We start from the raw sequence: 20,715 nt of genomic DNA on the forward strand, positions 1-20,715 counted from the left end.
AACAGCCAGACTGATGCTCACCTGTTCATATTACTAATGTATGGGGGGGGGATTATCTGTCAGCTTTTAGGGTGCAGCACAAAGGCAGAAGCTTGTGCTAAATCTGCCTTAGAGATCAAAAACAAAAAAGATAGAGGCGTTCGTCATGGCGTGTCACCCTGTGAGACTCCGAGAGAATCTAAACCCATTAATCAAATCTCTAAGTCTAATTTGCAGCAAAACATATTTATTTACTTTAGTGTATTTTCCCATTGTACTTTCAGCATGTTGGGGGAAAAGTGTGTCCCTGATCTCTATAGATCAGGTCCAGGTAAGCAGCTTAAATATCTGAGTTTTACAGATTAATAAAGATACGGATCAGCTATGACGATTTAAAGGCCAATGTCCTTATTGTCAGAAAAAAACCTTTTAAATAGAACCTATACCAGGTCAGGAGCATAAATAAAAGGAAGAAACAAAAGGCGGGGGGGGGTCACCTTTGAGTGCTGGTCATATCTGCATTTCACTGAGGGGGGGGGGGGAGGGCGGAGGGAGGTCGAACATTCCACAGCCAGGTTTCCCCTGATTGACCAGTTTCTGGTATGGTGGTATGGTCTCTCATGGGGGGGGGGGGGTGGTAATACATGAAACCCACATTTAGCAATTAACGTGTGAGGGTGGGGGACACGGAGCAGGTTTCTGCTGGGCGGGGCGGCGACGGTGCGGCTGATATACATATTAAGATAATGCAGCTTTTACAGGCTAAGAGCAAGGAGAGATGGAAACCAACATCAGCTAACTAGCTGTTTAAATACAAGAAAAGTAACAAATCAGGATTCTAATGAAGCCTAAGAGAGGTAATATCATGTACAAAACCGGAAATTAATCAGCAGATGGACAGAAATAAAACACGCAACTAAGGACTGTGTTGATGACACATCAGATGCCTCTCAATGACCAGGGTCAGAGAAAAGATTGTCCAATCAGCTGCTTGATTTGTGCGGCAGTTCCACAGACTGGCCACAGAGGGCAGCATGACTGTCTCCTTCATGTCTTCTGCTTGCTCCTCCTCGTTTACGCATCTTTTGTTGGCATTCGTCTGTTCATTTTCATAGGCTGGCATGACGGGGTATTTGGTAGGCATCACAGGAGTAGGAAAGTGTGTGTGTGTGTGTGTATGTGTGGTTTACAGGTTTACTTGTGTCTCCGCTGGGGATTCATACTGCAGTCGTCAAACAGAGGATTCTTCACCTCCATCTCCCCAGTCTAGAAAGAACAGGAAGATAGCATTTGTAGTATAATTCAAGAACAGGAGGAACTTCTGCAATAATAGACCCCTTAGATGGTGGTTCTCACTCACGGGAGCTAATCCGGGACACTCGTACACTGTGAAATCACCGTCTTCATTTTCCTCATCAGACGTGGCCCCCGAGTCTGGGATCTTGGTCTCATCTTTATGCCTACGAGCGTGGGGAGAATTGGATCCATTAGAGAAACTCTTCAGGTGGGGGTGGGGCATGGAGACAGGCAGAGGAACAGCAAAGGTTGTGGGTTCGAATCCCTGGGAGCGCACATAAAATGTAAACTTTCCCTCTACTGTAAGCCGCTTTGGATAAAAGCGTCAATGCGGAAATATAAACGGGGCCCATGTGGTCCTAGGAAGGCTCCTCGGAAAAGTGCCACCGGGGAACGGGATGCTCACTTGTCCATCGACAGCATCTGCTGCTTCTGATGCTGATAGTGGTACATCTGGGCGCTCTGAGCCAGGTTCTTATCCCCAGGCTGCGGGGAGACGGAGAAAAGCAGAAGAGTTTCAACGCCAGGTATATTTAAAAATACACTTAAAAACAGAGCCAAAGGTAACAGGTGAAACCCCTGTAGGGGAAATTCCGTTAGACTGAAACTATGATGCAAAAACATCCAGTGGTAAAAATGAGAAAAACAGAGTCTGGTGAACTCACCAAGGTTCCATCGGAGTGGTTGGGCCCCATCATGCCGTATGCTGGGTAGTCCACTTTCTGGGCCAGTCGCATGCCCCTCTGTAGACTGAAGGGGGCGACACCACAGTCAGCTTCCCCCATAGCGAACATCGTTGCACAAATCCAAGACAGGCGATCCGCAGGTTTCCCTGGCCTGACTGTCCTTTGCAAGGTTTTAGCATCAAAAACTTAACTGCAAACTGCGCGGGGGTCAGTTCGGGAATGATGTCATAATGCTGTGAAACTGGCAGTGAAGCAGTTCGCTTTAATGCTTTTGATTCAGCAGGGACTCTCATCTTTCCTTGGTCATCCATAACTGGACCAGAGGGTTGTTGAGACGAGGCCCACGTTCACTTACCGGACCAAACAGACGGCCGCGAGGATCAAGGCCACGGTTCCAAAGATGATGCAGACGGAGATCATGACTGTGGGACACAGGAAAGACGCCGTTAGGGTGGAGAAATGCTCACAAAGTTCAACCACCTGAAAGTGGAAGTACTGGGCGTGGACCGTTTCACCCCACAGAGCAGCTGGAGTTTGAGGGTTTGTGGGAGATTCAGCTGCCCATTCCAAAGAACCACAGTCAACTGGGGCCGAAAAACAGAAGAAATGGAGAAAAATAAAGTAAAACAAAAGGGAGAAGCGGAAGAGGACAGGTGAAGGGAAGAGAGTTTGCCGCAGCGCGGTGAGGTACCCAGCGGGCAGTGGGGCGCCGCGGTGAGGTGCCCAGCGGGCAGATCGCTGGCACACCACTTCCTGCCGTTGGGGTACTTGATAAGGCCACACCTTGCCGTTTAACAGTGCAGCATGTATGCGGACTTCCTTTTGTGGGGGAAGGGAGAGGAACCAGGCGAAGTTTCCTCGTTGGCGGTTTGCCGTCCTCGAGGCTGCTGTGCCGCCTGGGCAAGCACTCCGCCCACCACGCCTGGGGCTTTGTCACATGAAATACGAGTTTCCATGGTGACCAGCCGGGAAAGAGTGCTTTTCCCGGACATTATTCCGCATAGTCGAGTTCGACTCTCCTTGCACATTTTCACACACCACAAGACGAATGCGGAGCATTTTATTGGTCGAGCACTCAGGTCACCAACAAAAAAATGCAGCCAATGCAAAAATGCAAAGACGTAGAGTAATTCAGGGGCACCAGCACGGACGACATGAGGACCACAGGAAGGGCAGCCAGGCCCTCATTACCGCTCCAGTGCTGTGTAGTTAGATTTCAGTTAAATGTTTTCAAACATAGTTAAGGGAGAGTGTGTACACCACTGGTGTGTACTCAGTGGCCAGCAAAGGAAAGGCAATGGGGGTGACCTTTATGTTAAGAACAGGTGCATTGTGGGAATATTCCATTTTTCAGATTTCTACACCCATACATGTCCTCTCTCACATGCTCTCAGACGCTTACTGATAAGCAGTGTGTCCCGTGAGGGGTAAGGAGCAACCAGGGGAACGCCGGCCCTCGTCAGAGGGTGGGGGGCCGGGGCGGAGTGGGTACTGGGCCTCATGCTTGAATTCGGGGTGGTAGTTTTCGCATGTAATGGAGACTTGCTTGAATTCACTTCGGTATCTGTAAGAGAAGGGTGGGGTGGGGCAGTGTTAAAACAAATAATGTTAAAGATAAATATAAGGAGAGTACCAGCCAAAGAATGTAATCAATAACCATTGCCCAAAAGAGTAATTAAACTAATGGAAGCCTGAGGCATGTTGGTAACGGAGGACTGAGGTGGACGAGGAGGGAGACCGACCCAGTTTGTCCAACTGCTGCTCCTTGGAAAGAATGGAGGACAGGGCATCGATCTCGTCATCCAGCTCGGGCTCGGCAGCCAGGCGAATGTCTGAGACAGAGAGGGAGGGGGAGAGTTACGCACATACGCTCACCGTCACGTCTCAGTCTGTGTGCTGGTCCTTCCATGGTCCGTCGGGGCCCATGTTCACCCCAGTGTGACGTGGTACGTTCGCCCTACGTTTGCTGACGAGCTGCTGAGAGAAAACGTCGATCCTCTTGGGACCAGGGGGGTGTCTATACTACCACAGGATCAGACAGGCCTTGCTGGATTCCAGGCCCTGGTAGCAGCCTCACCATGGCGACTGGGCCTATAGTCTGTGTGTGGCCTCCTCAGGGGGTCCAACTATAGCCACCACCTCCCTGCCCCCTACTCTGCTCCCCCCCCCCCCCCAATAGCACCTGAGAGACACTCACCATGGCAGGAATGTTCCTCTTAAAAGTCTCTAGAAAGAGGCAGGACATCAAGGTACTACAGCAACTCAAACAGAGGTCAGGGTTTCATGGGGCGGGGGGGGGGGGGGGGGTAGGTGGTAACACAGGGGAAACACACCGTCCAATCAGAAACATGCACCAGCATCTCGGACCTCAGGCAGCCTGGTGTTTAAGGAACTAGAAGCTCGAAATGGTCCAGGATGTTGGACCTTTAACATCCCAACTATACAAACAGCTGAGTATTAACTGCCATAGATCACTGTGGACGAGGCACTTCAGTTAAACTGCAAACATCCATTCATCCATCCATCAAAGTGCCCGTCCAGCAAGGGCTTGGGGGGGGGGGCTATTCCAGGCAGCACAGAGCTCACGGCTGAGGGACCCCCTCGGCGGGACGCCAGGCCGTCGGAGCACAGACACACCGACACGCACACTCAGGCTGGCCATCTGCCTGCGTTCAAGCCCTTCACACCAGCCGACGGTGCTCTCCCCTGCTTGCTTTGTTTTGTCGTTCTGCCACACAACCCCCCCCCAATGAATCATTTACAGTGTCCCCGGCAGGCATGTGGAGTGGGCAGCTGCATCATCTGTGCGTGATTGGGGGGGGGGGGGGAACGCTGAGCTGTGCTAACGCTTAAGTAAGGGCTGCCCCCCTCATGGAGGAACAGCACACTGACCGGTAATGGGGGGGGCACACACAGAACTGAGGGGGGAGGCTGGGTGTGTGGGTCTGTCAGAAGGAAAGAACCTGCGAACATAAACGAGTAACCAAGACAGCGTGTGTGTGTGTGTGTGTGTGTGTGTGTGTGTGTGTGTGTGTGTGTGTGTGTGTGTGTTAGCGCATGTGATCCGTGTGCGCGTTTGGGGACCAATTTTTCCAGGGAAACTTAGTTTTTTTTTTAATCTGTGACAAACAAAAAAACTAAAAATGTCAAGTGTCATATTTTGTTTGTTTACTTACGGTTAAGGTTAGGGCTGGGTGGGGGTTAAGGTCGTCATGTTGGGATCAGAGATTTCCCCATAGAAATTAATAGAGAGCCCCTACAATGATATCAGTACACATGTGTGTGTGTGTGTGTGTGTGTGTGTGTGTGTGTGTGTGTGACAGAGAGAATGCCTCAATGCACATAAACATTTGTTAAATAGCTGGGGGGGCTTTCCCCTGCCATCTGGACGATACCAAACCTTACTATCAGCTCTGTCATCATCTGTCAAAGTGCCCTGGGTGATGGGGTGGGGGTGCAGACAGACAGAATACCCTCCTGCTCAGCTACAAACAAACAGCAGTGGGCCAACATCTGTGCTCTTGCGGGACGGGTTGCTCCGGCAGCCACTGGGGGGGGTGGTGGTGGTGGTTTACAGCCACCCCCCCAAAATCGCTCTGCAGGGCCATCTCCACCCCACCAAGCTTCAGCGTGGACAAACAGCCGAACGCTTCCCGACTAATTCATGGAAAGCCGAGAGCGAGGCTTTACTTTAATCACGGAAATGCCAGGAATCTCTGCTGAGTGCGATGAGGGTCTCTTAGCGACGACCGGTGAATGGGGTGGTGGCAGCATGCTGAGCTGGCCGGACCGGACCGGGCTGTGCATGATCACAGATTTCAGTTCCTTCTGGTGGGGGTGGGTGGGGGGTAGGCGCCATCAACCTGAGAGATGACTATGAAAATAAAAAAGCACCCGTTCTTCCATAAACTGCTTCATAATACAGCCTTTACAACAGGTACAATTAGCGAATTGACAGACAACCCCAGTATACGGTGCCAACAGTGTGATCTTGGGAGGGTGACATTTGAGGGGTCACTGCTGCCCTCTTGTGGACAATATGAAGAGTGTCACAAAGGGGCACATCCTGACACAAAATTTTCTGTCAAGGGCCAAATCGGACCTTCGTTAGGGGTCGTTTTAGATGATTGTGTGCCATATAAAAGCTAAACTTGTCCTTGTTAGGAATTGCTCACATTTTGTATGCTGGTATCGAAGTACCAGCGGTATTTGTGACGGAACTTGAACATAAAACTTGATGTTTCCCCTCCCCCCAAAATGATTATTTTATTGGTGGTGCGGGGCCAGCTTTTGCCCAGGTCGATGCCAGCAGCATTAGAGATGTTTGAAGTTTCAGGTTTTATTGTCACGGGAATCCGAGGAACATGGTAAAATTCTTGTGCCACAGCTGCAGGAGTACGGACAGATCCATTGGGGGGGGGGGGGTCGACAACCAGCAGTGCAATACAGCATACGAATAACAAAAAAAAAAAAAAAAAAAAAACTGTCATGCACACTGGAACCTGTTTCGCCACCCACAAGCAATGTCTCCTGTACTGAACTGCACGCCACCAGGCAGGGAACCTCCCAGATGGCAAACAGCGGCCCTCCCACGCCACACCGAGCCTCACGCCAAGAGGACGAGGCAGGGAGAAGAGGCAGCAGAAGAACGGTACATGCCAAGTCAGGCGTGGGTGGGAGCGGAGCGAGGCTCAGCACAGGGCGCCACAGCGCCCCCCCCCCCCCCCCCCCCCATTCGCCCAACGACGCGGCTAAGGACCAAAGCCATGCCTGTGACCTGACAGACCACAGGAAATACACAGTGCGTTCCTAATGCATCCACAGTGCGTTCCCAATGCATCCACAGTGCGTTCCCAATGCATCCACAGTGCATTTGCAGAACGTTCCTACTGCATTTGCAGTACTTTCCCAGAACCACTCATAGACCCCAGGATCGACTGATGCAGTATAAGGAAGAGTAGCTGTGTGAACCTCCCTTTGCCGTCAGACTACCAAGTGGCAGTGGGGGGGGGGGGGGGGTCGAACGCCTCCCTCCCTGACGAAGCTCACAGTGCAGACAAACCCTGCCCTGCCAGCTCCTTTCAGTGAAAGGATCTAGTGCTGAATTATTAATATGGGGATAGACAGAGGGATCAAGAGAAACTAAAGCATAGTCCAGATGGAGGCACTGTAGCCGCTGGTCACTGACCTCTGGCTGAACAGAGGGGACTGCAGGTTAGGACCTGTAACTGGCAGGAGCTAAACACACACCACAATCACACACGATACGCCGCCTTCCCAGCTGCATGACTGATAATGACAGTAATAATTAATATCACATGACCAAATTGAAATGACAAATGTACTTCAGAGAGAAGCAGCCACACCCCAGAAAACTGCCTGTTCTATTTCCTTTAACCCTGCCAGTGCCTCTGTACAGGGTCAAAAACAATCGTGACTTTATACGAGTAATAACTGTATTGTCAACAATATACAATAAAGTTTCCAATATTCCTGCAGTCAGGAGAGCTTCCACCATCTCTCTTGAATCACTGTAACTTCACTGCAGTGTGTATAAACATACCCTGAATCATCAAGGTAACCCACACTGCAGTGTGTGTATAAACCACCGAGTCTTCAGCATAACCCACACTGCAGTGTGTGTATAAACCACCGAGTCTTCAGCATAACCCACACTGCAGTGTGTGTATAAACCACCGAGTCTTCAGCATAACCCACACTGCAGTGTGTGTATAAACCACCGAGTCTTCAGCATAACCCACACTGCAGTGTGTGTATAAACCACCGAGTCTTCAGCATAACCCACACTGCAGTGTGTGTATAAACCACCGAGTCTTCAGCATAACCCACACTGCAGTGTGTGTATAAACCACCGAGTCTTCAGCATAACCCACACTGCAGTGTGTGTATAAACCACCGAGTCTTCAGCATAACCCACACTGCAGTGTGTGTATAAACCACCGAGTCTTCAGCATAACCCACACTGCAGTGTGTGTATAAACCACCGAGTCTTCAGCATAACCCACACTGCAGTGTGTGTATAAACCACCGAGTCTTCAGCATACCCCACACTGCAGTGTGTGTATAAACCACCGAGTCTTCAGCATAACCCACACTGCAGTGTGTGTATAAACCACCGAGTCTTCAGCATAACCCACACTGCAGTGTGTGTATAAACCACCGAGTCTTGAGCATAACCCACACTGCAGTGTGTGTATAAACCCCCAAGTCATCAATAGAACCCACACTGCAGCAGGCATGAAAGCTCTGCTCATACTTTACTCACTCAATCTACTGATCTGTAAGCCGCACGATAAAATTCCCACACAGACCACATGATAACTTCTCCCTGACTAATGCTCCTAAGGAGAACTTCTGGCTGAGTCTAAGATGGTCCATCGTCTAATTAAATTGGACCACAGTTAATGCAGCTCCTCTGTTGGCTGCTGCCCGAGCCACTGACCACAAGTCTAAACAGGATGTGAGCAGTAGATGAAAACCTAGCAGCTTCCAGCCACTAGAGGGCATATTGACGTCAATGAGGCACCTGCAGGCCTCTCCTGTCAGCCGAGATTTGCGCATCTTATGAGAAATGACTGAGTTTTTGTAAACTACACAGTATTTAGCCATCGCAATGTCACCCAAAGCCCACGGGACGTTCGAAATGGCCACGCAGCCTGTCGCATGCCAGACTGTGGAGGCTTACCAGAGCGGGCGTGATTTTTCCAGTTGATGCAGATGCCTTTACTGTTCTCCACCAATGGGGTGAGGCAGGGGCCGCAGTGGGACCCGCCTAGCGGGCAGAATTGGCGTTTCTGGATGGCGCAGTCCAGCGGCTCGGGGCATCGCTTCCCTGTCAGGACAGATGGACAGGACACAGATGTGAGTCTTGGCCTGAGGTCACACCCAAGCAGAGCTACGGATATACACTCTGCACTGCCATGGCACTGTTTTTACTCTGTAGAATCGTCAGTTCTTAAAATACCTGCTCATAACCACTATAATGAAATTAAACAGTGTTTTATTTGCCATCTACAAGTACAGGAACCTTGAGATGCTGCATTTCACACGTTCCATCCAGCTCACCTTTGAGGTTGGCCACTTATCTGGCAACCCGGAGAATTTCAGGGGGTTGACAACCTTGCTCAAGGACCCAAAGATAAGGAGATTCGAAGTGGTGAGTATCTGATCACAGGCACAGAGGCCTAAGTCAGTGAGACACACACCTCCCACCAATAAAAATCTGCCTACAAAGAACCAGTAATTAATGTAAATAATTATATACACTATGCGTCTTTTCATTCGGTAAAATTAAGGCCATGAATGCGTATTGAGAATTTCAGCCGTTCCTATTCATTTCTCCTACATCAGCAGGACTGAGACCAAAAATAGAAGAAATGAAAAATGATGCTCATTTCTCGGTCTAACTGGGACCCGATTCTTCCCCTGGAAAGTAAACAAAAACCATGTCATTCTAGAACGTTCCGCGATCGCCTGCATAATCTGCGGGCCTCAGCCAAAACAGCACCTCCTACTGACAGGAACACGGGTGTGATGACGAGGTGGACCAGCCAGCCGTCATTCACAGAAATGACCTGACTCAGTGACGACGACACTCACGGTGTCCGCGGTGTGTATGTGTTGCCAATTGAAGCCATTCAGAATTGGAAAACCTCGTTCAAGGGAATGAAAGTAAGGAACCTCTTGGGTCTTGATCTCACAACCAGTTCCCTGGCTGCCGCATCTCTGGCTGCCCACCTTTCTTTCCAGATTAATCATTGATTTACACCCAAACCTACAGTTATCAGTTTGTAGAGTCTTCAAACTCCTTTTAGTTATTTTTCCAACTGTACAAACGTTGTTCTCGGTAACTGAACATATAGCTCATTGGTTAGTTTTGGTATGTACATGTCATCTACCATCCTAAAAATGCTCTTCATTGTCACCGTTCAGTCCCTGTCATGAAGACATGACTGACACAAACCGGATCCGTTCGGCTGGAACCAGCCAAGGCTCGGAACGGGCCCAATTAGCAGAGTTAAACGATAACATACAGATTCCAGCTACTCTCCTTAACGAGACCAAGGGCCCAATTACCCATAATGGCTTCTGGCATCACCGGCATGCGTCACGGCATACGCACACGCGGGATCAGACGCGGTGACACGCACGCTCCTGGAAACACGCTGATGGAAAAGGCCACTCGGTCACGGTTTTATGGCTTTCAGGGCGGAGCAGCGGGATGCCGATTTCCATAGTCGCCGTGGGAAGCGCACAGCTGACGTGCTCGGTCCGGAGGCGGTGGAGGCCGGTTGCCTGGCAAGTAAAACCCCCACACAGTTCACTGACTGAAAGATTACCAGGGGGCAAGGGGGGATCAGTAACTGCCTTATCCAGCTACTTTACTGATGCTTGTGACCTTTGGCGGCTATTGATGGAAATTCCAAGTTACTCAGTTCTGGGGGAACTAATGTGCATTTGAAGAGAACCTCAAAAGTACACTGCCCCCTACTGGTCCGCCAAGGACTTAAATTTCCCTAAAGTAAGAACAGCAGCAGCAGTAGCACCAGCAGAGGAACACGCTGGTCAGTGGGTCACACTCCCCCCTCAAACCTCCAGTGAGAGGTTCTGGGTGTCCACTGGCTTCTTACCCTATTTCACACACTGGTACTGGGGAAGTAATTAAGCTTCTGAAAAGGCTGGCCAGTTCCGTCTTACTAAGTAACTGATGTGAACTAGTTAAAAAAATACAGATGTTTGATCGCCAAGCCGACAGGCCTGGAATGACTCACAGCATCCAGTCCTTTGGTTCCTCAGCACAATACCCCATCATTCCCAGTACACTGAAAACCAAGTTTACCCATATAACCCCCCCCCCCACCTGAGTGTTTTTCACAGTAAGAACGCTAGCAAACAGGTCAACCCAAAACTGCACAATCACTCTTAAACAGCAATTCTGACCCAAAAAAATTCCAGTGAATTAAACGGCAGCTCCTGAGACTTAAATGGTGAACACTGCACACACCTCAGACATTAAACTCTGTCCACGCAACACATTTCTGTTCCAGTTTGTACTGGGCGAAGGTGGAGCTTAGCATTTATAATGGCGGACGAACCAGCAGGTTTCCTTCCCAGCAGCTGTTTGCCTTCCTAATAAGCATCATCCCGCTGACGCACGTCTTTAAAACAGGATCCTGGGAGAGTCACATGGGGAAATGCTGGGCAGATACAGATACAGAAGACAAACAGCGGTGGTCACTGGGAAGGGCAGGAACAGGTCACAACTGGCTGAGAATCGGGAAAAAACGCTCTTACGTAAATATTGTATATACTACATAGACAAGCGTTATTTAAAATAGTGAGCAATAAAAACCATTATACTCCATATTAGTTATATACATATAGTGTCCATGCATATAATAATTAAGGTATACAAGGTATTATATTCATATACATAATGCATTATACAGCAAACAGGAGATAGACATCAGATTTGACGTTTTTAGCCCGATCACAAAGTGTCAGCTAGATCTTAGGCCAGATTCGGAGAGGAACACGCATACCTGCAAACCCACATGGTGCAGTGACGATTGATGACCCCCCCCCCCCCCCCCCGAGGTGGGGAGTAGGATTGCGGACAAGCATGCAGCAATATCCATTTATTAATTACGGCAAGGCACGCAATCGTGTTTTCTAAAGTGTACAGTCACATACTCAATGCGGTCCGCTATAGTCTTACTGTTAGCCGTATTTCTGACACACACACCCTTTTCCAGAGTAAGTAAAGCATTTATCTGGTTAACTGAAGCTTCTATTCAAAGTGTTCATGCATCTCAATGGATTTTTTTAGGCCACTACTGGAGGATTAAACTGGCTGTCGTCCAAGCTAACAGATCCTGCATTGGACAGCTGTGACACAGACCAAACAGAAAACACAGACACAAAACTACAGATCAGACGGACTGGGTTCTTCCCATGAGAACACGGGTAGAGTCACCTGACCATCTAGTTTGTGACTGGCAAGGTGGAAGCTGATGAAGATCTGGTGAAAATGATTGCGACATAGTGACTGTACTCACAGGTAACCTAAACACTGTAATTAGCCCCAACTGCCAATCAGAAGAGGGACATATCGAAGGTTATGGTAACCACACCCCAGGACGGGACATAGGCCCTCCGGCCCCATCATATAAACACACCCGATTACCTGCTGCCTCAATACTTGCGTTAATTAATAAACCGTGAAGCACATATGACACTCTCCCTGACACAGTAGCAGGGGTGCCACAGCGTGTGGGGGCCGGGGAGCGGCCCACTGCAAGAGGGCGCGTGTGAAATGACTGCGTGTGGAAAACGACACTTTAAAGGGTGACAGCATTCTGTCAGATGGGGGGGTGGGGGGGGGGGGGGTGGATTAAATCTCTCTATACACAGTTCCCGAACTATTACTCAATAACTCTTACGCAAGTAATAACTCTCAGACCATCTCCATCTAAACTGCTAATTTTCTCACTTTTTAACCATTGCTTAGCAACCGTTCTCAATGGACAAGAGAGAGAGAGAGCTACCCCCCCCCCCCCGCTACCCCTGCACTCATCGTCCCCAGATCCTTTCGACCTTATTCCTGCCTGCTTACTGAGGCAGATTCTCTATGTCATGCCTGTACTTCCTTCATTCTCTGTTTTTCACGTTTCTATCTGTCGTTCATCACTCCCTCACTCTCCACAGCCCCCAGCCGTAAATTTGCTCTTTATTCTCTTTGGCATCTTGCGTCATCTTCCCCTCCCCCTCCAGCTGGTCCTGCTTTCCTTTTTAATCAGAATAACAATCACCTCCCTCTGCCCTTCACTTTCAATCATTTATCTGCTTTGGGTTACAGGAAAAAAAACATCAATTCTAAATTAATCTCTGAGGCAAAAGACAGATAAGCATCAGGGCAGGGCATGCGGGCACGACCACCCTACGCGAGCAGGGCACACTGCCACCAACCAGCCTATGTAACCAGGCAATGTGGGCACCGACCCCAATACACGAGCAGGGCATGTGGGCACGACCACCCCACGCGAGCAGGGCACACAGGCACCAGCCAGCCTATGTAACCAGGCAATGCGGGCACGAGCACCCAGCATGGGCACCAACCGCTCCACACGAGCAGGGCATGCGGGCACGAGCACCCCAGTGCGTCTCGGCAGACTGAGATCAAACGCCCATGTGCTTATCATAAACCATTATTATTTAGTCTGGTCCTTTTCCCATTTTTTTTTTGGTTGCTCATTAACCCAAAGTCACCCTGTAAGAAAGGAGCTGTTTGCTAAGAGCCAACGTTACTCGCGACGCCAGTCTGAAGTCCGGGCGTCACTTACTCTCCCCTCCCTCCCCTTCCTTCGATGAAAACACTGCCAGTTGTGTAGTCTGTACACAGCCGTGACCGGTCTACACCCCTACGCTGTGGTGTTACCAAGTTAACCGGCTGGATCCCAGTAAGCCTGACACACACCGGCTCAAGCCGCGGATCCGCAGAATAACCACAGGCCCGGAGAGTCGTCTCGCTCTGCAGATGCTAAGGTTAGACGTCCCAGCAACTAAAATCCAGCAGTCTGCCTATTTATAAATAACGAGGCAATTTATCACGTAAAAGCTTCATTCCGCTCTCCCTAACGAGCACTGCTCGTCTCTTAATCGTGACCTCTATTAATCAGGTGTCATACCGGCTCACAAAGGAAGCACACAAGCCCGGGGCTGCGAATTCGAAAGAGGAGACAACTTGCCCATCTCAGCACGCGGCAGAAACACTTGCAGCCGAAATGCCTGCATTTCAGGTGGGCGAAGCGGCTTCTCCCTGCTCACCGGTGATAATGTCATGTGTATATTAAATTTAGAACCGCAGTCTGAAGGACGAGAGATTTCGTGTCAGGGACAGCCTGATGGACCTTATGTACACAGTAACATTCCCCCCTCCCTTTCCCGTGCCTCTAAGGCCTTGGGGAATAAAAGAACTGGGCAGGGCGGTGGTGAAGACGGAGGTTCCTTATCATGTGGGAGGAGATAAAGATTTGTGTCGCAATAAGTATCCATTTAATAAGACACTTTCAGAACGCAGGTCACAAGACATTAAGGGAAAACCAAAGCAAATTAGGAAAGATAAGCCGTAAAATGCTGCCCTGTCACAGCAAACCTTCGATCGCATAGAACGGAGGAGGAAATGCTTACGACACCAAGGGAACCCAAGCCCATTGTGCTGCCTTCCTGCCTGCCGTGACGGACTGGAAACTCCAGAGCAGCCCCGCTGGTATTCAACACTCTTCAGCGTTTCTCCACACTAGCAGATGGTTCTGAACCCAGACCTCGACTCGGCGATGGACGTTATCGAGTTTCATAGAGATCAACAGGCTTATGAGTGAGACCACAGGCTGCAGGTTTGAATCCCAGAATGGGCTCCACTGCTGTACTGTTGTTTCACTGAAGAACGGCATCATTTTCCGAGATTACATCCCACCTGTTTGGTAAAACGTGTCCACGGACGCCGAACTGGGTCCCATCCCTGACAGCAGTTACACATTAACCTTGATGTGGGGAGGTACTTTCACTGCATGAAAATAGGCCAAGTTACCCCCCTGGTGTGTTTATTTCAGAGCAGTGAGTTCCCTTGCATTCTCAGCCTGCCCGAGTCACATTCATATCCCGCATTTAAACAATCCTGGATGGTATTTCGGCTACGTTCCCATAGAACTGCGAAACAGCTGCCAACGCAGAGAGAGACGCCGTACCGGAGAGCGGGGGCGAGCCCGGGCACAGCGCTAGCACCCGGCATGTGTCACCTCAGCTGCATACTCTCCTTGCCTCCCACCTCCGTATTTACTCCGCTCATCTGACCGATTCGCCCAGAGAAACTCTTCCAATTGTCACACGGCCAGTTCAAAACACACAGTCTGCAATCTCAGTGGGAGCTGAGAATGCACTATTCTCTATTCTCTCCCAGAAAACCATAACCGATATTCCGCACATGCTCCTTTCCCACAATCCCCTTGGCTACCAGGTCGCTGTGTTTATTTTAAGTGCGCAGCGAATACCTTTATCTGAAGTGGCGCCGGAGCTGTTCACACAGCGGGACAGGTCACCTCTCCGGAATCTCTGCCAGAAAGGCTCCTCGGAAACCTTCGGATCAGCAGTTTGGACCAGAAGGCGCCCAGCTGGGAACCAGCAGAACTCGGGTTCCCCTTGGGTTTTCGTTTCACTCTCTATATCCCACTGGCTCAATAACACTTGAACCTCCGGAGGATTGTGGTGCGTGGCTCGGTGGGTCAGGACTCTGTGTCTAGAAGGTTGCCAGTTCAAGTACCAGGGTTGGTAGAGTGATTTCACCATTGGGTCCTTGAGCAACGACCACAATCCCCAGCTGCTCTATTAGTTTGAACCTTCCTCCTTAACCGTATGTAGCTTTGGATAAAAACATCTGCTAAATAACATGGTTTTGGGACACTTGTCTTCCCTCCATATTTTGGGACACTTGTCTTCCCTCTGGCAGTCCAAAGAGACTTGCCTTGCCTAAACTGCCCAGAATGTGTGAGTGTGTGTGTCCTGTTTTGTACCAGCATTACCATGAGGCTGCCCCCTGCCATGGCCCCCCTGCATCCAGGAATAGGCACCAGGGTACCGTGACTATGTACTTGATAAGTATTTATCAATGATGGCTGGATATCCTGCTCTCTCCCACGTTATTCACTCATTTCACATCGCCTCTCTGAAATGCAGACGTCAGCCGCACGCATGCCGCTACCAGGCGGGTTAAACGAGACGGAGAGTTGCTACGGAAACGCTTCACATTCACTACTATCAGCAACCGCGCCCGCATTTCACTTGTTTCTGTATTTCAAAGTACATTTTCCTGAGGCCATGTAAACACAAGCACACAGGACCCCCCCACCCCCATTTTTCCATATGGTCCCATTTATAAGGTTCTCTTTTCAGATAGTTGGCCTCGAGGTTCTCTCGTCCATGTAGCTCCAGAATGTGACTTTATAAAACAGAGCCACAGGCCCTCTGTCTAACAACGTCACAGCCGCCCCACCCACCCCCAAAAGCCTCCAGAAAGTTTCCACTGAGGTGGTAAAGATGATGAGGGGACGGGGGCAACAGAGCCCCCCCATACACATCTTACAGCGGCAGACATGGACATGCAGGAATTAAAATTGTGTCAAAAATCCAAGAGCAGGAGGATAAACAAAGCCGGTTCCTGTGAAGCACGGGGCTTGATTCCCCACAGGCAGGAGGCGATGTGACCCGGAGACACATACGGCAGGAGGCGATGTGACCCGGAGACACAAACGTCATACACAAAAACATCAGAAACCAAACGCTCATGTAGTAAAATTAATGTTCCGAGATCCTACTTTATTTGTATTATTAATAGTGTGTAGGCAAATTACCATAGTATAATTTCAGAATTTTTTTCAGTAAAGGTAAAAAAATAAAAAATAAAAATTTAGGTTGAATTTAGGTTATCAAAATAATCAAACTGAAAAATCTATTAATCAAATGAAATTGTGGCATTAAAGATTCCTGATGCATTGAATTATTCCCTTAATAACCGTAATCAAATTGAGTTGCATTGGCGCCAAAGATTCACCCCCCTGGTAACAACCAGTTCACATATCCACAAAAACATTATTATAGGACCCCCCCCCCCCCCCCCCCCGATCGGAGGGAAACATACTGATGGCTTAGGAAAGGCTGAAAACCCCCGGTCTCAGAGAACTGCTGGTGGACTGAGAAAAGTAAATACTGTGTAACATTAAAGCAAACTGCAGAACAAAAGGCTGGCAAATTACACAAAGGCACATAAAGGCCATTTGAAGGTAGATTTCCCTCTGACTATACGAGAGACTTAAACGTTAAAATGCCTGATGGGGTATACAGTCCTCCGAGATGGGGACAGAAGAGGGGCATCCCACCAGGAAGGTTTAAGTGTTATTTACACAGAGCTCTTCAGAGGTTTGGGGACAGTGTGTCCCCACTGGTCAAACACCACACTGGATTGAAAGTCTCTCATATTCTGAATGACGGCGTCTTTACATTCACTGTAAGGCTATGCAGCGAGTGCAAAAGATTTAGCTGCTAAACGTAGTGTTACGCAGGGCCTCGAGACTCTTCTGGGTGTGGTAATGGAATTTCTACAAGAGTTAGCAAAAGGGTTCTTGAGGATTTATGAGGCTCAGAGAGAACAGAGTATAAGTTGTTTGAATGTTAGAGGACGAAGCTGTAAATTCATAAATAAAGTGGTTCGTTTCACAGAAGTTCACAAGTAAGAATGGAAACCAAAGAAGGGAGGGAAGCAGGCTGTTATCTTCATTTATTGTGACACGGCCATAGAAGGGCCACTGCTGGCGAGAAAAGCTGATGGATGTGGTGAGAGAGAGAAAGAGGAGGTGCTGCACACACTCTGCCCCCCCCACCACCCACCCAAAACCTCCACCTGTCTGACCCTCCTGTGGCGAGAAGGAACGTGCTGCTGGCGTGGGACCGCCGTCCGTGTGTCCATCGGTCCTTGGGAGGTTAACACGGCCTTCAAAACGCCTAACGTAAAATCGGAGGGAAGGGGGCTACGCAGGTTTAACAGCCGCACTGTATAGCCCCCCTCCCTCCGATTTTACGTTAGGTGTTTTGAAGGCCATGTTATCCTCCCAAGGACCTTGTGAAGTTCCTACCAAGGCCACTACAGATAGAACTAAAGTGCCCTCATTAACCCATTCAGGGGCAAACTAATGCACAGGCTGTCCTAAGCGACAGCTCATGCGTGCCTTTCCCAATCCGGTTCACAGGGACCCACAGACAGTACACATTTTTGCTCCCTCCCAGCTCCCTACCGGGGACCGTGGACTGCCTGTGGGCCCCCCCAAGATTAGATTGGAAAACACTGGCCTATGGGCCCAACAAAAACCCACCCCACCTCAGGGGAAATGGAACGGTTGGTTAATCTGGCAGCACCTGAGTGTCCTTGCTGTTGTCAGCCTAGGGGCACCAGAAAAATTTATGCATCCCTAACTCATTCTACCCCAAGGTAACTCTTAGGTCGCTATTACCCACAACAGCTCCCACTTACTGGCTTCCTTATGGCGCTTAAGTCACTCACAAGAAAGGAATTATGCTACCAGAAATTATATAATATACATCATAAATCACAGCTCGACCAGAACAACACATGAAAACGCTGATTATTAATGACTTTAACAAACTGTATTTAACCTTTCCACAGTTCCCAGTATGACCAGGAGATGAAAAATGGGGAGATAATAATAGTGCTCATTTCCTATGATAAATATTACAATACTGAATTCTAATTATATTATCTGCACCTCTCATGGACAAATGACGTCACAGAGCAAGAGCGGCAAAGGCTTGCAGCTTGCGGAAAGTGAGTTTCATTTTGAATTCCCTCCGCTACATAATTTATTTAGCAATAATGTTATAATTAACAGTGAGCATTTTCTCAGCTGGCCAAGGACCTGTCAGTTGGGTACTGTTTAATGGAGTGGTGTGTGTGTGTGTGTGTGTGTGTGTGTGTGTGTGTGTGTGTATACACAAACCAACTTGACAAGCAGGGCGGTTTTGACGTCCAGCCTGAGAGCATGGAGGTGTACGGAGCATGTGCGAGAAGAGATTCCAGACACGACAACCTGAGTGTTTGTGTTTGGATGTCTGGAAAATATTAAGCTGTATGGACAGGCTGCCTGTATGTGTTTTTGTGCGTCTGTAGACATCTGGTCACTGTTTTCACATGTTAAATAATACTTGTGTGTGTGTGGTTGCTTGCAGGTGCTTGACCAGCAACACGACAGATTGTCCTGTGAGCCCTGCACCTCCCACGGGGCCGGTGTGATGTTGGATCAGAGGGGATAATCTCTCCCTCCAATGCTAATCTCCAGGAGACTGTCCATCCCCCACAACAGCCCCGTCCCACCTAGGGACCCTCTCTCCGCACGTCTGTAGTGCAATTCCAGATAAACCCTGCATTTCCGCCACATGACTAAGACACAGACAGGTGACATGGACACGGAGAACCGCGCTGGGTGCTCCCGAAACACGGTATGAGCTCTTTGCTTGGCCGGGGACCTCACAGACTCACAGTCAACAGGTTTGGATGATCTACACCACACTAGTGTGGGAACAGTGGACGTCCAATAATAAATAAAAAAAATAAAATAAAATAAAAATCAAAAAGAGAGCGAAAAAAAGCACTCATTACCATCATCAATTGAAGTCTAGATGCTGCCATCGTCCCCTTAGGACCCATAAAAATTATACTACCTACTTACTTATATTTTCGGCAAGATCGGGATTATCGGCAACCTCGCCATGCTGCTGTAAGACAAGCACATTAAAACCTATACCACTCATGCCGAATTAAGTAAATGAATCCGTGGCGGATCGATCACCAGAAATGATGTTTTAAAAGATGAAGAAGGTCACCCTGGAAAATAAGCCGTCCCGTCTAAGACATGCGAGATGCAGCGTTTTCGGGCTCGTCCATGTTTTATACCAGCGCAGGTTCAACCCTACATCACCAACAGCGGACAAAAGTCTCCCGTTTGCGATTTTAGGGTAGAAATTAACAGCACCTAAATTTCTCCCGTAATATTTTGAATCATACGTTAAATGCCGTAAATCCCATAGAAGCCCGAAAAAGCGCAATTTCACCGTAAACACACATAGCAGCTGTTACATAAACACGCTACTCCCGCACGGAAAACAGCTCCTGCACTTTTGTATATTAACGGTGCCAGTTGTCTGTGTGATTGTGTTATATAATGTAACATGTTAAAGTAACAAAGTATTCACACTTTGAGCGATTAATTATAACCTAGACGGTGGGAAGAAGTAATATACTTCGTGCAAAAGAACAAGTGTTATGATTTTGTAAACGTTCCCTTCGCTATAAACGCATTAACGCGTTAAATGCAAACGAGAGAAGTAGGCTTATAAATAAGATTAAATAAATGCAGACACGGCATTGCTCACCTCGCGCTATGGCGCTGGATACGGCAAGAACCGCGCAGAGAAGCCCGGCCAGCAGCGAGGCCCCGGCTCGCCCTTCGCTGGATCTCGGAAGCAGAAGCATCCTGGACGATGATCCTTATGGATAAACGGTCTGGCACGGGGAGTGGGGGCTTCTCATTCCCCCCAGCCCCCCGGTCCCTTTACCGGGGAAGGAGCACAAACGCGGCAGGTGCACGGATTACGGAGACCACCTTTTGTTCTAGCCCTGGTGGGATGCCGTCCGAGTAGAGGACGGCGGCGCTGGCAGTATGAGGCCGTGCTGACGATGGCTGAGCTGTAATCGAGGGAAGGGAGGAGGCGGGGAGGAGAGATCAGCTGGAGCGAAAGCGCCAGGGTGGAGGGGGGCGGCAGCGCTCGGGTGCATGGGACACGCGCGGATGCACCGTCATGACGTAGCGGTCCTTAAGAACAGGTAGATGACAGATCCCTTAATCCATTATCGGGCTCGGGGAGGCTTGCTGTTGATTCAGAGATGAAAAATACAATCCCTGCGTACGCTACTGCAGTGCACCTGCCTGACAGGTGCGCTGTCGGGTAAATAATTAGGTCCAAAGCACGTAGTCCAGTGGGTCACTATTGTTTCTATAATTATCTTTGTTAGCCTGTTTGTTTTCTTTTTTCAGATTAAAAACATTTTAAACCTATAGTTTTTCAAAATGTTATTTATATTCACAGTCTTCGGTATGTTGTAATTTTAGAA

The 20,715-nt window shown here is 49.1% G+C and overlaps 1 protein-coding gene across 1 annotated transcript; it reads right to left on the reverse strand.

Annotated features, from left to right (window-relative positions):
- Positions 1–209: 209 nt before the first annotated feature.
- npdc1a (neural proliferation, differentiation and control, 1a) lies at positions 210–20,407 on the reverse strand. Its single transcript, XM_049020481.1, has 9 exons — positions 19,977–20,407; positions 8,668–8,814; positions 3,704–3,793; positions 3,364–3,525; positions 2,317–2,383; positions 1,941–2,025; positions 1,682–1,761; positions 1,340–1,439; positions 210–1,245 (listed from the first exon to the last, which is right to left on the reverse strand). The coding sequence occupies exons 1-9, from the start codon at positions 20,074–20,076 to the stop codon at positions 1,174–1,176; spliced, it is 903 nt and encodes a 300-aa protein (XP_048876438.1). The 5' UTR covers positions 20,077–20,407; the 3' UTR covers positions 210–1,173.
- Positions 20,408–20,715: the final 308 nt, after the last annotated feature.

Source organism: Brienomyrus brachyistius, chromosome 7 (genome assembly GCF_023856365.1).
Source record: "Brienomyrus brachyistius isolate T26 chromosome 7, BBRACH_0.4, whole genome shotgun sequence".
Lineage (NCBI taxonomy): Eukaryota > Metazoa > Chordata > Actinopteri > Osteoglossiformes > Mormyridae > Brienomyrus > Brienomyrus brachyistius.

What these genes read in the sequence shown, in the direction of transcription:
- npdc1a (XM_049020481.1), bottom strand. Translation starts at nt 20,076, where the DNA reads ATGCTTCTGCTTCCGAGATCCAGCGAAGGGCGAGCCGGGGCCTCGCTG. An exon ending in GAAAAATCACGCCCGCTCTG is followed by an intron (nt 3,794 to 8,667) that starts GTAAGCCTCCAC and finishes TCTCTGTCTCAG; the next exon opens with ACATTCGCCTGGCTGCCGAG. An exon ending in GCAGCAGTTGGACAAACTGG is followed by an intron (nt 3,526 to 3,703) that starts GTCGGTCTCCCT and finishes CTTCTCTTACAG; the next exon opens with ATACCGAAGTGAATTCAAGC.